The sequence below is a fragment of the Sinocyclocheilus anshuiensis genome, unplaced genomic scaffold, assembly GCF_001515605.1.
Source record: "Sinocyclocheilus anshuiensis isolate Anshui unplaced genomic scaffold, SAMN03320099.WGS_v1.1 scaffold544, whole genome shotgun sequence".
NCBI classification, from domain to species: Eukaryota; Metazoa; Chordata; class Actinopteri; order Cypriniformes; family Cyprinidae; genus Sinocyclocheilus; species Sinocyclocheilus anshuiensis.
The window spans coordinates 2,181,007-2,197,148 of NW_015555763.1; the positions used below are offsets into that span (position 1 = coordinate 2,181,007).

At 34.7% G+C, this 16,142-nt stretch overlaps 2 protein-coding genes across 4 annotated transcripts in view; one reads left to right on the plus strand and one right to left on the minus strand.

Annotated features, from left to right (window-relative positions):
- Positions 1-1,308: 1,308 nt before the first annotated feature.
- The window catches only part of LOC107674089 (techylectin-like protein), a 26,332-nt gene continuing 11,498 nt past the window's right edge, over positions 1,309-16,142 (minus strand). The window contains exon 3 of one of the 2 annotated variants that reach the window (XM_016467968.1): positions 1,309-1,418. In XM_016467968.1, coding sequence (XP_016323454.1) covers positions 1,335-1,418 — 84 coding nt within the window. In that variant the 3' untranslated portion in view covers positions 1,309-1,334. Of the gene's footprint in view, positions 1,419-11,339; positions 11,576-16,142 lie in introns of those variants that run through there. The other variant, XM_016467969.1, reaches the window with a different exon arrangement.
- LOC107674085 (sorting nexin-9-like) overlaps positions 8,325-16,142 on the plus strand; it is a 15,826-nt gene continuing 8,008 nt past the window's right edge. Inside the window, exons 1-5 of one of the 2 annotated variants that reach the window (XM_016467962.1) lie at positions 8,325-8,659; positions 12,167-12,253; positions 12,741-12,815; positions 12,970-13,001; positions 13,497-13,596. In XM_016467962.1, coding sequence (XP_016323448.1) covers positions 8,648-8,659; positions 12,167-12,253; positions 12,741-12,815; positions 12,970-13,001; positions 13,497-13,596 — 306 coding nt within the window. In that variant the 5' untranslated portion in view covers positions 8,325-8,647. The remainder of the gene's footprint in view (positions 8,660-12,166; positions 12,254-12,740; positions 12,816-12,969; positions 13,002-13,496; positions 13,597-16,142) is intronic. The other variant, XM_016467963.1, reaches the window with a different exon arrangement.

Sequence of the window (16,142 nt, forward strand, 5' to 3'; positions counted from 1 at the left end):
TTTTGGAAACAAAATACTTTTTTTCAGGATTCTCTGATTAATAGAAAGGTTAAAAGAACAGCATTTATTCAACATATAATTTTGTAAAATTATAAATCTTAAAGTCTTTACTTTTTTGCAACATTACAAATGTCTTTACTTTAGTGTATATACTGTATAATAATATGTAAAACTCCACAAACTGTAGCCTAGTCAAACTAATGCATTTTATATGAAGACTATGCTTCACTGGTTGTAATTATAACACATCTCTCTCTCTCTCTCTCTCTCTCAGTCTCTCTCTTCCCACACACACCTTCCACCCCTCTGAAATTATTACTTGTTTGATAATGCCTGGCGTCACATGGAAGCACTTATTCATGGAGTGTGTGTGCTCAAATGTGTTAGCCACCTCCACCTTGATGGTTCGCCGAGCCGAAAATACAGAGTAGCCATCTCCAAACCTGTGCTCAGTGGTCAGTCTGGCCACCCATCAGAGAGGATGTGCTACAGTTCTTTTTGTTTGAGGAAGACACATAAAACCAACCCAACCAATGCAGACGGTTTTAACCATTTTTGTAGTTTTGAGTTTTTCTCACAAGAGTAATTAATTTTCATTTTAATCATTTTAATAATAGTATATATAAAGAAAACGTATAGTACTTGAAGACTTCAGTGTCACATGATCCTTCAGAAATCATTCTATACTAAAAAAAATATACTGATTTTATTTTATTTATTTATTTTTATCCTCGATGTTGTGCAGCTTAATATTTTTTTGGAAACAAAATACTTTTTTTCAGGATTCTCTGATTAATAGAAAGGTTAAAAGAACAGCATTTATTCAACATATAATTTTGTAAAATTATAAATCTTAAAGTCTTTACTTTTTTGCAACATTACAAATGTCTTTACTTTAGTGTATATACTGTATAATAATATGTAAAACTCCACAAACTGTAGCCTACTTACTGTAATAACAAACCCTCATCAGCTTGATTCAAGTTTGATTCGAATGCTGCCTGCATTATTAAACACCACATAACAGTGTTTATGAAAACCTCAGATTTTCTCTACATCAAAAATGCCAATTGCTTCTCATATCGCACAAATAATAGAGTTCAGACAGAGTACAAATTCACATCTCCAGGTGTGAGAGGCATTCAATGTGTGCGGGAATCTGAGGCGGGCAGGTCCCTGGCGAGTGGCTCCTTTTCACCCGGTCAGCAGGACAGGAGCTGAGCGAGCCAGCAGACCAGCAGGAGTGAGCCCCTCCTGGGGTAAAAAGCAGCTCCTGCTGCCCCTGCCGCACAGCGTGGCTCCAGAGCTGGGGGCGAGACAGGGGGAGGCCACTTCTATTGGGCAGGAGACTCGGCATCAGCCAATAGGACAGCAGGGAGCAGTCTGATGCCAGGTGCCTCATCTCCAACTACAGGTGGCTGCAAATACATAATCAATTCTGCCATTTCTCACCTACAACTGGGAGTTTGGATCAGTGTTAGACAGCTTGAGGCTCGTGTACTGAGCTTGTTGGACGGACATTGCCTAATTTGTGTGTTTTAAGATTCTTTAAGCATATTCATAATTTTCCGACTATTGTTCTATTTATTGCTCTCCATGAGTATGAATAATAGAGGATTCAGAAGGTATCTGCTTCAGACCCAATTAAATGATTCTGATCTAACCTTTGAGATCATTTTTAAATTTGACAAGTGTTACATTAAAGGGATAGTTTACCCAAAAATGAAAATTCTGTCATTATTTACTCACCCTCAAGTTGTTCCAAACCTATATGGAAATGTGTTTATTCCATATGGAAGTCAATGGCTACCAGCAACTGTGTGGTTACCAACATTCTTTAAAAACAAAACAAAACAAAGCTAAACAAAACAAAACAATGTAAGTCAATGGCTACCAGCAACTGTGTGGTTACCAACATTCTTCAAAATATCTTTTTTTGTGCTCAACAGGGGGAAAAAAACATACAGCCTTGGAACAACATGAGGGTGAGTAAATAATGACTTTTTTTTTTTTTGGTGAACTCTCACTTTAAATATTTTTTTTTAACCTGATTTAACTCTTTTTTCCCTCTTCTTCTTTTTTTCGGTATAAATTAATGTATTAGGTTGATTCAGTGTTGCTAAATAATATTTTTTGATATAAATAAAAAGAGTTAATTTAGATGTTACCATTTTGTTTCACTGTGAATGCACTTTTTTTATAGTATAGTACACACAGCCTTAAATACACTTATGTTTACAAAAATGAAAAGAAATGCTGGCACAATATAACAAAAAATAGTCGTTCCAAAAATAAGGATTTTATACATTATTTTATTTGTGCCACCAAACTAATAAGATTATTTCCGGTTCATTTATAGTGTATGCTGATGTAACCTCTTTAATTAAGCAAAACATTCAAAATAAAATGTATTTCTATTTGATGACCATTAGTGGACATTTTGAATCTAATAAGCAAGTGCAGATTTCCTCTTCAGATAAGCTAACCTTAGTGACGTTATAATGCTAGTGTTCCTGTGGTATGATTCCCAGAATAAATCCTGATTAAGTGCATAACCTTATTCAGAAATATAAATATATATTTCTATTAGTGGCCACATAATCGGCAAAGTATTCTTTAAACTAATTAGAATATTTAGATGCAAGCGAGTCGCACAACACTGTGTCAGTTTTGAAGCAATCCTGCATCTAAAACAATTCTAACATTAAATCTATACAGATAAATAAGATATAAGATAAAGATTACTGTTAACTCTATGAATCCTTTTTATTTAAAAAGGAATTGTTAGTTTTAAAATGGGTTTCAATTTACATAATATTCTCAACTGGACTGATGTATCAGGAACCACAAATCGTGACAAATATGAAGTAATGTCGAGCTGTGTGCTTTACTGATATAATACATTGTGTTCACTCTGATGCATGTCAACTAATGACCCGTTCTGCATCAAATACACAAATACTGAGGTCACAGGCAAATTAATGAAACACAACCTACATGTGTTAGCCAATTAAAGAGGAGGTCAACCTTGAGGGAGGGCCTTTATATATTAATGGACTCCTCTGGTCTGTTGTATAATGGAGTCAATAAGCTACCTAGACGTGCAGTGTTGAACTGGGATATTGAGATTTTTATTAAAATACACCAAGTATACAATGTAAAAGCAACACAAGGTATTTACAATTAGCTAAAATTTCTGATTCACTTTAGAAAATGAATTGTTCACAACGCCTTCACAACTAAATGTTAAACATCTGATTGTGTAATATTTACTGAAGACATTTATTAATTATATATATTTGAAATCACCTTGTTTTCATTATGAATCACAGTGAACTGAGAGGTGCAGTTTTATAATTAAAACTATAGTTTAACATGTTAACATTCACATGTGTGATTTAAAATATCAAAACAGTACAAAATACAATGATTATTGTGCTGAAAAGGAGAAATCATTTAATTATATTTCATTTGTGTCCAGGAATACTTAATAAAATGTCATATTTACACAGCAAATAAAATAAAATCATAAATAAATTTTAAAAACAGTCTATTATTGTAACACCCTTACACAAAGGAACTATATTTCCTTATATATTAATGATAAATATTTTTGATGTGTATTGAAAGTCTACAGAATAATATATTGTGTTAATATTTTACAATAAATTGAATGATACGGAAGGAATTACCGCTTCTCATAATAGCTGTAACGTAAAAATCACATATACATACAAACATATTTACATAGGCACAAAAGCACATTTGTTTTGTACGTGTCCACAAAACAAAACTTTCTAAATGTATAAAAATTATACAACATTTTTGCTTTATTGACTCACTTGTCAGCTGCAAGGGTTTCTGTATGACTGGCTGTGAATATATTACTGTGTATAAGTTTACATTTGTGGCAGCATTATTCTGAATGTATTGATCAGTCACCAGGATTGCTGATCAATGTTCTGAACTAGGTTCCTGGACAATAAACGTCTCTCACGAAACAAAACCTAAAGTAAATGAAACCATAATTAGTCTACATCATTACTGCAGTATTCAAAAGCGGTGAGGAAATCCAATGGAAGAAGGGAGGGGTTTGTTTATTGAGATTTATGATCAATATGAAAACTTTGCTTTTAAACATGACGTGGGTTGAAAAGTTTTTTTGGTTTTTTTTTCCGCAAGAAGATTTTTTCAAATTGTGGGACTTTAATAGCATTTCCACATAATTAGAACCACTTAAACATCCAGCTGGATGAGGTTGGATGTATTTGCTGAAATTCTGAATGTACCTGTAAGTTAAAGGGTAATAGTGAATGGGACAAAATATTGCATAGTTTTTCTTTTCTTCTGCCAGGTTAACCTTGCAAACAAGAGACTGAGCAAAATGCCACTCTATAACATATCATGTCAAATCTGTTCAGATGTAATTTAGAAGTTTACAGTTTGGTTTGTACATAACATATTCAAGAAAGAATGAATAGTATAAAACAGTGCTTATCTGGACATGAGATTTTCATATAGAAAATAGAAAACGACCAAAACCACAGCCGTGTTACTAATTAATGATTTTGCACCAGCAAACTGCATCCATTAACCATTTAATGAAAATCTTTTCTAATCTAAATGAGTGTTGATTTATTTGATGTGCATTAGCCTTTTTAGCGCCAAAGGAAGAGAATACACCTGCGATGCTCTCAAAGACATCCCATTGACACAAGTGCTCTGAAACTGAACACAATGAACTTTCTGGCACACTCAATTCACCAAAAGTAATTCATGACCTCTGAACACCGAATTTTCCTTGGCAACACGAGAGCATTGATAATTAATATGCCTGGGGTAATTTGCAGGTGCGGATCTTGATTTATTCTTAGCCCTTTCAGGATACAATACCCCTGAAAGAGCAGGGGCAAATAATCAAAGAGCAACATTTCTGAGTCAACAAATTCAATAAGTTATATAAAAATATATATAAAGCCATTTCAGCTGAAGAACACTTTAATAAACTGACTGTCCACTCTTTATTTGGGACAATTTATTGTGATAACAGAGGTTAAGCGACACACTCAGTGTTTTATTAATCAACAATATGCAGATAGTTACCGACACATTAAAAACTAGAAACAGTTCATTAAATCAAATTAAAGTGCATACTTCATCTGTTTTTGTAAGCTATTAACACCTCATAAATAATATATAGTACATACAACTCATGCTCACAACCAGAGACTGAAAAAGACTGTGTTAGAGAGACCTCTACTGTTCTATGCACGTAAAAGCAATTTCATTTCAGTTCATGAGGTTCATTTTTACTTGTAGAGTGAAATATTACAACAAACAACAACAACAATCTATAATCACAAATTATTCTTGTAGAAATTTAGTGGATTTTTTCGGAAAATGTTAGGTATCTTCAAACACACTTTTCACTAGTTTATTTATATACATCACAGGAGAATTTGTGATATCTCTCTCTCTCTCTCTCTCTCTCTCTCTCTCTCTCTCTTTCTTTCTGAAATGTGTTTGTTGGATGAAAATTACAATTTGAACAATTTTGAAATAAAACGCTTTTTACTAAGTCCGTTTTCAAAAGCTACCATTTTATGTATCCTAATGAACGTAACTGAATTATATTTTCACCCTTCTTGTATAATTTGACAAATTTGCAGCTTAATTACTTTGATTTTCCTTTATTTTCATCACACATCACATTCATATTTATTTTTACATGCTAATATTTAATCTCCAGTCCTTCCTGACACGATTGTCTCCTTTATTAACAAATACACATTTGTAACCTTATATTTTACAACAGTGAGATAGTCCTATTTTAATATTATTATTATTATTATTATTATTATAAATTATTGAAATTATTCTAAATCATTGTCATATATACAGTGGTGTGAAAAAGCATTGGCCCCCTTCCTGATTTCTTATTTTTTTGCATGTTTGTCACACTTTAATGTTTCAGATCATCAAACAATGTATATGTATATATATATATATATATATACACACATATATAATTATTATTCAAAGTGTTGAAGCAGTCTATTATCATCATCATTGGTCAGTTATCTCTTAAATTTGAACTATGAAACGGATAAGCGCTTCGCTACATGAAGCCATAATTGATAGAAAGGAGAAATAAAAACAAAATAGGCTTTTTAACTCGATTTAAGCCTTACAGTTGTCAGAAACAAGTACATTCTTTGTGTAGAAATTGAATATTAAGTGTCAAGTCAAGTGATTCAGTTAAATATAGTTGCCAATGTGAGTGATATTTCATAATCTTTTTCTGTTGGGCAAAGTTACACACTGAGAATATACATTAACCCTGAGAGCAACAAACAAAGTTCACAGAATGCAAAGGGTGTATTAAATTAGCAGCAGCCCAGACGCCCTGAAAGATCTTCCAGCACCTGCATCTATCTCTCATTGACTCATCTTCCCTCACTCATCTGTATTCCCACACAAGAGAGCATCTCTGTTTGGGTGTTCTCCCTTCTGTCTCTCCTCAGGCTGATGTGGAGGACAGTGAACAAAAGTGGAACACAATCAGTACTGAGCAGCTGCTGGCATCCTGACCCCCAACCCACCCAACCCCTCTGTCTCCTACTCCCTCGCTCTTACACACACACAAAGCCTTGAAAATGACCACATAACCTTCACCAAACTGGGAATCTCCCTAGGCAACTGAGGGAGTTCTGCTCCGGTGGGACTGTATTCCAGTAAATCATCGGTGACATGAGCTTACATGCACACACATTCACCTACTTCAAGTCTTTCAAATGTGCTCGTATTGTCTGCTCTCAACTTTAAATGAATAGATAGATAGATAGATAGATAGACAGACAGACAGACAGACAGGCAGATTAGATAGATAGATAGATAGATAGATAGATAGATAGATAGATAGATAGATAGATAGATTAAGAAGTCTATTTTGCAAAACCCCATTTTCAGCAGCCATTACTCAAGTGTAATGTGCTAATATATGATGCAAGATGTATGTTAAAGAGCACTTCAGCTGGAAAGCATCTGCTGTGTACAAACATCTGATAAACGTCTTTAAGATGTCAGTTTTACAAACATCTGATAAACGTCTTTAAGATGTCAGTTTTACATACATTCTAAATCCTTAAACATCTTATAGACATTTTATAAATGTCTATTTAATGTCTGACAGGAAACATCCTAGAGACGTATTGCAGATGAGCAAACACTCTAAAAATTGTCTTCAGATGTAAACGCGCACACCACGTGTGTGCATGTACATGTGCTATTTTTGTGTGCTATGTTTGTGTGTGTGTGTGTGTGTGTGTGTGTGTGTGTGCATGATTGTTTTATATATTTAGCCTATATTTTATTTACATTTATTATATTTATATGGACAATTTTTTTGTGTGCAATGCGGTGTGTTTCAAAAGTTCAAAAGTCCCAAATGTCCCAAACAATCAGCGTTGTCTAGTTTTGGTTGTAGATTGTTTTGTTTATTTATTTATTTAGTTAGTTAGTTATTTCCACTATACTGTAACAGCCTCGCTATGCTTTTTTTTTTTTTGCACTACTGTCACAGGAAGTGAAGCAGAAGGTGACAGCTTCCTCGAAAATATATGCCAAACACAGTATCATCTGCAATAATGAAAAATTACAGAATCTATTTTGACTCAAAATAGGCCTATCAATTTTATTACATTACAAATCTCTTAATAGGAGTTATAAGAGCAAAATTTGTGAACAAACAAGTATTAATTTACTTACAAATGTCAATACAATAATAATGTCATAGTTCCTCCAAACATTGTACTCAAATAAAAATATATAATTTATCTATTCACACAACATAAATATAAACAACAGCCCAAAAATCTAAAAGGAATTAAATGGCATAGTGATTGTTAAAGCACTGGATGAAAAACACTAGCTTGGAAATGTGACTTACCTCTAAAGACCAGTAGATGGAAATCTTACCTCACTATGGGTATACACATATTTGTTGCAGCATCTTTTTTTTCTCACCACCATTCCTACTCTACCTGTATAGAGTGGCCGTGGCAGTGAAGTCCTTTCCTGAAGAAGCCATTCCCTCAACAAACCTGCTCTGACACGCCTCAGCACTATCACAAACAATGTTTCACTGCTACAAAGACATAAGGGTTTCAAATAAAATGCTTGTGTTAAATTACAGCTTAATAACTAATAAAAATAAGAATCATAATACTTTCAATATCTAATACGTTTTACAACATTTAAATAAATAGTGGAATCCAGTGTTTCATTGCATAATGTCTCTGTTGTTTACTTGAGCTTTACTGGGCGGTGTGTGAATTGGAGGAAGAGCAGCTCTGACAGCTCAATAAGTCATACATTTTGAGGCCAATGTGCTGAAGTTTTCCGGGTCTGAGTTAGGGAAAGAGGACGAAACGTCTACACTTTCAACGCCCATATCTCGTTATATGGGTCAGATAACTGGATTTTATCGAGCTATGCTTTGCTAATCGAGAGCGGTCACTGCTGCATAACACAAACAAACGCGTAATTTTCGCTTCTTTTAGAGACAGAAAGGTTTGTTTTTACTACGTTTTGTTTATTTTAAGAGCTCATATCGCATGTTAATGGTGATTAAATTATTGATACCACGATGGCAGTGAAGGTAAGTTTTGGCATAACACTGGGATAAACACTACTAATGAAATGACTGGCGCATTTGTCTCATACGAACTACAGCCAAACGATAATTCATGTTGCATTGTTGCACGCTGTAGACAAAGTTCATCAGTGTACTTTAGTAATGGACTGTACTTTTAAGTCAAATTACCACCCGATAAAATAGGTTGTATTACAACAAGAGTTGTATGAAACGAATTCTAACAAAATGTTAAGTAGGCTAGTTTAGCAAGAGTTTAGTTAATAGGTCATTAAACTGATCTTGACTTAGGCTATTTGAACTGTATAGTAGCCTACACTGCTGTAGGTTACTGTTTGCAAAACCAGTACCGAAGCCCTATTCTAAACGAATTCTATTGAGTCGGTTCTTATCAATGAATCATTTGAACCGGTTAGGAGGTTGTTTGCACATGACGTCACTGATGACGCGCGAAATGCAGCTGGAGGGCAGGAAGTGATTTTTCTCCATAGAAATCACTAGCAGAAACTCAAAATGCCAGTGTTTTGCATTGTTTATGGATGCTCAAATCGGACAAACCGAGAAACCACAAGGAGCTTTTATCGTGTTCGAAAATGTGTTGTTCATAAGTGGGGAAAAGTCAAGAAATTGATTGAAAAACGCAGGAAAAAGTGGCTTGTAAACCTGCGTCTGCGGTCGGGAGGAGCGAAGCTCGTGTGATAATGCTCGTGCGTGCTAATGGTTATTATGGGATATAATAATATATTAAGATCCGAGTCGGTAAAATGATCCGAACTTCCCATCACTAGGCTGTTGGTCCTGTTAGCAACACGTAAAACAACTTTTATTTCAATTCTGAATCGATTATAGCCTAGAAAGCGAGCAAATAGCGCTCTCATCTAACGTTAATCACCAAAAGGCTGTCAGTCACTTCAATTTATCGCAATCCACGATTCCGTGATATGAAGCTCTCAGAACTGCAAATATCTTATTTACATCCTATGTGGCGTTTAGCATTCAGTGAATTCTGACAGTGTCACCCTGTATCTATTTATATATTTCTTTATTAATATTTTAATATATTATCTTATATTAACCATTTGCACACACGAGCATTATCCGGCTACGCTCCTCCCGACCGCAGACGCAGGTTTACAAGCCACTTTTTCCTGCGTCTTTCAGTCAATTTCTTGACTTTTGACTTCTTGGCTCCGTGTGGTTTCTCGGTTTGGCCTATTTGAACATCCATAAACAACGCAAAACACAGGCATTTTGAGTTTCTGCTAGTGATTTCTATGGTGAAAAATCACTTCCTGCCCTCCAGCTGCATGTCGCGCGTCATCAGAATCACGTGATTGCAAACAACCTGACCGGTTCTCGAATCAAGAAAACATTGACTTTTTGAATCAAATCCCCCGAACCGAGGATTTGATTAATGGAGTGAAAAAAGTTACTTCATCAGTACCAGACATACGTACTGGTAAATATGTAAAGTACAACATTGTGGCAAGTTTATGTACACAAAATAGCGTTTTAATAAACGTGTAAAAATGTTTCAGGTAAAATAGATTATAATATGCCTATTTAATGTATATCCAAATTATATTTAGGTTCTAAATGAATTATCGTTGCTGCAACAAACTGAACTGATAATTATGACATGAAACTATGAATAGTAAGTGACAGAGTAGGCCTATGTGTACCTTTTGGAACTTAAATCATTCATTCATTCATTCATTTTTACAGCATGTGTACAGCACCAGGGAGTCAGGGAACACGCGTTAAGTTAATTATGTCACGTTGTACAGGAATTGCTGAAGGTGTTTTTTTTTGTTTTGTTTTTTCACGAAGTGGTACATTTTCAAAACTCTTAATACATGATTCCAAACGGAACACACAGCTAGTGGTTGTTTTGAAACCTGCTATTCTACTTTTGTGATGTATACACAGTAAAAACATGAGATTATTGTGACATGTCATAAGAGCATGCTTAATCAAGGACTTTAAATGATACTGTGAGCATTTTGAAACGAGTAAGTAGCCTACTTGCACTAATTCATTGAGCATTTCCATTTATTGTTTTAGGCTACTATGTGCTGCATAGCTTGCAGACTTGCTGTTTTTCTTTATAAAATGGTCTGAACTGATAGGCCACTGTAGGTGACCTTTTTTTTAGATTGAGGTTAGTTAGAGTAATTTAGTCTCTGTTTATCACACAGTATACTGTAAAAAGATGGCTAGACTTTATTTGACGCATCAATTTCATGATGTCCATATTTTTAATGGGGCCCATGCCCACCTCCTTGGCATTTCTGATGGGCTCTTGTGCACAAAGACATTGATTGGTACCTCTCGCTTGCCATCTTTCCTACTCTGTGTTGACATTGCAAATCGAAACACACACACATTTTGAAAGTATATAGTAAACACTAAATTGGCACTATTGTAACAAGTATTCATTCATAATTTTGATGCTTTACAAAAACACTCAAAAAAGCATGGTTTGACAATAACCATAAAGATCAGTTAGATTAAATGATTAAAATAGTAAAATTGGTTACATGTATTTAAAAAAAATGAAAGCAGATGCAAATGACAAGTTTCGCTAAGTGTATTAAGGCTGTAACTTAAAGTTTTTGTATATATTGTTATTATCTGTTGGTAATTAGTACGGAAAATGTATTTCTGAATAGAGTTTTGAAAAATAATTTCTTAAAATATCAAAAACGTGCGGTGTCTCAAAACCTAATGAGCTGCATTAGTAGCATTTGTGGGCATTATATGCAGGTTCTGAGTCATCTGGGTACAAATATACGCAAACAGTCAGCTGACTCAAAACCCACCACAAAATGCTGTCTAGGTAGGCACCTCAGGTCACAATGAGACAAGCCTTTTGTGTCGCCTGTGTCCACCTTTTTGCTGTGAACAGGAACATGGTGCATCCTGTCAGGAACAGAGCCCAAGGGAACATGTCATTCAGTGTACAATGATTTGTCAGCATTATCATATAAGTAAGCACATCCTTTTGATATGGATAAACAGTCAGCACACTACATGTGGAAGCTGAGCTTGGTTAGAGGTGGTTTGGCACAGAAAACCAGTTTTAATGTTTTGGTTTACATGTTGGCTGTGTTGTGTGATGGTTGGTCATGCAGATGAGCCCTCATATGCGGAAACGAGGCTATAAAATCTTCCAGCATATAGTAAGATAGATCTTTTTGGGCGAAAAGGTGACATTGCTGTCGAAAAAATGTGTTTCATCATAATAATCTCATTTGGGACCTGTGTGCATTCATTAGCAAAAATGGACATGTGTTTATATTATTCTTGGAGCTGATGAGGAATCACCTACAAGCTTAGCTTTATGTTTTTAATGTGATATATTGTTACACGTGTAACATCTACATAATTAGATTGAAGAGTTTTAGTCTTTTTCAGTATCAAAACACAGAGGTGAAAGTTTTAGCCATGCCACACTGAAATATTCATGCAGTAGTTACTGTTCTGTGTTACCCATATGTTTGCTGTGTTCAGGCTCAGGTATTATATGACTTCACCGCTGAGCCTGGCAACAATGAGCTGACTGTTCAAGAAGGTGAAATACTCACGCTCACTAACCAGGTGAGGATATACTGAGCTTCAGCACTAATGTTTCAAGACAAAGAAAACGTTATATATGCACAACCGTTCAAAAGTTTGGTGTCAGTAAGATTATTTCATTAGGAGTTTTTTTTCTTTTTTGAAAGAAATTAACACATTTATTGAGCTGCGATGCATTAAATTGATCTAAAGTGAGTAAAGAGTATTATGTTGTTATATTGTTGTTTATTGTTCAGCAAATCAGCATATTAGAATGATTTCTGAAGGATCATGTGACACTGAAGATTGGAGTAATGGCTGCTGAAAATTCAGCTAGGCCATCACAGAAACAAATTACATTTTAAAGTATATTTAAAATTAAAAGAATCATTTAAAATTGTAGAAGTATTTTATGATATTACCGTTTTATACTGTATAAATGCAGCCTTGGTGAGCATAAGAGACTTCATTCAAAATATTAAAAAGTCTTACAGACCCCAAACTTTATATATTGCTTTGTTTTATGTAGAATGTAGGCAGTGGCTGGGTAGAGGCTCGGAATTCCAGAGGAAATGTGGGCCTGGTGCCCGAGGACTATATTGAGGTAAAAACCATCCTAATCATCAGCTTTGTTTTCGATTTCACTTCTTTATTTAGAGCATATTGTATGAAATTAGAAAACTGTGTGGGATTATTTTTAGTACTCTAGAGAGGAGAGGAACAAATTGAAAGCAAACTTTTTTCTACTGTCTATCTAGACCACATCACTGAGCAGAGTGTTATTCCATTTGCTGAGCTGATATACTAAAACCAGTGTTTTTCTGATTTTCTTGTGCTTTTCCAGTAGTATCACATCATTGAAATCAAGGGAAATCAATGAATGCATGTGTGATTCCTGAGCTGTAGTCTAATTAGAAGATCTAAAATGTTCCTGATTAAAGGTTTAATTATGTATTTGGCATACTTTTATTACAAATGGAAAATATTCCCACGTTCTGTGCAGTATGTCTATCTTTGTACCCTAATTACCAAGATGTTTAACATATTCCCAGTGTGGCCTTCCTGTAGATATACAGTCAGTGTGCCTCAGGCGTAATGACATTTGAATGATTTTTTGTTATTGATTCATATGGAGGGAAAGTTTGAGTTTGAGTATGCATGGACTGTAAAAGGCACGGACAGGATTTGACAAAAAATATATACATTATTTCATAGTTACATTTTTTACATACCAGGCTGCTTTTTTTTTAATGAATATTTTTATGTGTATATTATTATGTTGGCAGATCAACCCTGGTTCCACACAAGCATCAAGTGACACACAAGCCACACAGTACATTGATGCTCACAATCAAGATTACAACAGCAGTTCAGCAAACTCTCAGGTACCACATCAACTAAACCATCTGTATTACTCTTTGTTCATAATCTCATTTGAAGAAGTTGTGGTGAGCATGTGCTATATTAAGTTCTAGCTCAAATGTTTGAAATGTTGCCATATGAGTATCTGCTTGTTCCACAGTTCTTCAAATGAATGTAAAGCAGGTCTCAGTAAAAAATAAGTAACCACAACCAAGAAAAAAACCCACTATTAAAATATCAGTTTTGCTTCCTCATTTTCACAGCCAACTTTTACTAGAAATCCACACTCATTTAATGAGAATTCTGGTGAGCATAACATGCACAAAGGCCCTGTGTGTCATCTGCAGTTGAAATCCATTTCCTGTGAAAGCAGGAGAATGAGAGTAAATGTGCCTCATTATGGCTCGGGACATTAGGCATGAGGACCCGTCTCTCCCTCTCTCTTTCTGCCTCTTGTACTCTCTACCGCTCTTTCTCTTAGAAGGTTGTCAGATGTCCACACTTTGTGTTGTGCACAGCGTCATTGTGCATGCAATAGTATTTAAATGTGTAGCAGTTTACAGATAGATGAGAAGTGAAATCTATCTCACCATTAAACTTGGATCAGGCTCACCATCTTTTTAGGAGAGAATAACATTTTAGGAAGAATAAAATCAGGACAATGACTAATAATTAACTTTTTTTTTCTTTTTTACCAATGTAAAATACACTCTCAGTCAGAATTTGGACACATTTGTAAGTTCCTCATGATCTTAATTGTTTTAAAGGTCTGTGCTTAAATGCTTGATATTACTCTTGTAGACAAATATAAACATATGAGCGTATGAATTTCTTCACAAAACCTAAATTCCAGTTATTTATATATTTTATATATTTTTTTTCTTTAATGTGTGAATTGGATCGTGAAGGAAAAGTATTTAAAATAGTAGAAAATTGTTTAACATTTTTGGTTGCCATGATATTTCCATTCTTCCATTTGTGTTATTTCATAGTTTTGTGTCATTATAAAAAGTAATATTAATAAAAAATGATTAAGTGTGTCTAAATTAGACTGGTACTGTTCATGGATTCCATTTTTTGCTATAATTTGTGGTTCTTGTGTGATTATACAGATACGTAAATAAAGTAGAATTCAATTTTGCAATTAAATTCAATTTACTAATTGAATATGCTCAACAAGGGAGTCCAGCCGTAGATGTTACTCATTGGATGGCCATATACTGAATTGACCTCCATGAGTTGAAGCTGGTCAAGAGTACAGGCATCCTTGCAAGAAAACTGAGCAAATGGTACAAGTGGTGAAAAGATGTATCTAATGACTTAACGTTTCCATCAACCTTCAGTGACTCGGTGACATTTAGAGTGATCCACAACACCAAAGTACTAATAACGATAAACACATGAGTAATGTTGTGCTCAGGGAAAATTGGTATAGACGGTCTTAATTGGTGAGGCCAGGAAGCGAGACAAATGGTTTTGCGTGGCTGGGAGCTAGTCTTTAGCAGCATCAAGGTCATGCCTATTGATGGAATTGGCCATTAAGTCTTAGACTAATGGACAGAGACGGACTCAAGAGCCTTTGGCCTTTTAGTTCTTAAAACACATCCAGGCCTTTTGTGGCAGATTTGAGAGAAGTATATTTTTATACCGTATATTCAATTCATTTGTGACCATCAGCCATTTAAGAATAGAAGCTCATAAATTGTTGTCATTGACTTTTTCATTTAGTAAACATATTAATGGTTTCTCCAAATGTTTTCTACGCTTTGAGAATCTCATTTAAGCAAGGTTATTTGTACTTCTTTTTAGTTATGCGATTCATGGTTTGTGAAGTAACCTCTAATATGGCAGATCGATTCTCATTATTGCTGTTTTACACTCCCTAGTAAAAAAGTAATATATTTAAAATACATTTATTTTATACTAAGTATAGTTCAGATCTGTTAACATATTTACTTACATATCACTTGAAACTTAATGATAAAAATTGTATTTGGAGTACTACTTGTGCACAATGCACATTTCTTAATATTATGCCTAAAGTGTGTTTTAATATCACTATTGATGAGGATTGTATGATCTTTGAATAATATTGGTCTTTAAATGCAAGATATTTAAAGTGTACCTAAAGTATACTTGCAATAGTTCCACTTTAGCACAATCAAATAAACTTCAGTGTATCTTTAGTTGGACCTCAGCAATACTTCCGCACAATTCCAATTCCAATTAAGCAGACTTTAAGTATACCTGTTTAGTGTACTAAAAGTACAATTGCAGGGTATTTTTATTAAGTACATTAATATGTAAATGAATTTGTAGTATACTGTAGGGATTTCTATCACGAACAGGACACTGATATGCCACTGCACCAACTCATCATGAGGCTTCGAACTAATCCAATCAGGAGATAACAAGCTTAAAAGGAACACAAAGCTCTCTCGGGCTCGCTCGCTCTCTCGCTCTCTCTCGCTCAAGACCTCTGGCTTTCACTTTGGTGACAGCGCTACAAGCGCTCCCATGCCGTAACATCGCACAGCGAGACTCCAGAACTCAAACACTTCAGCTGAAA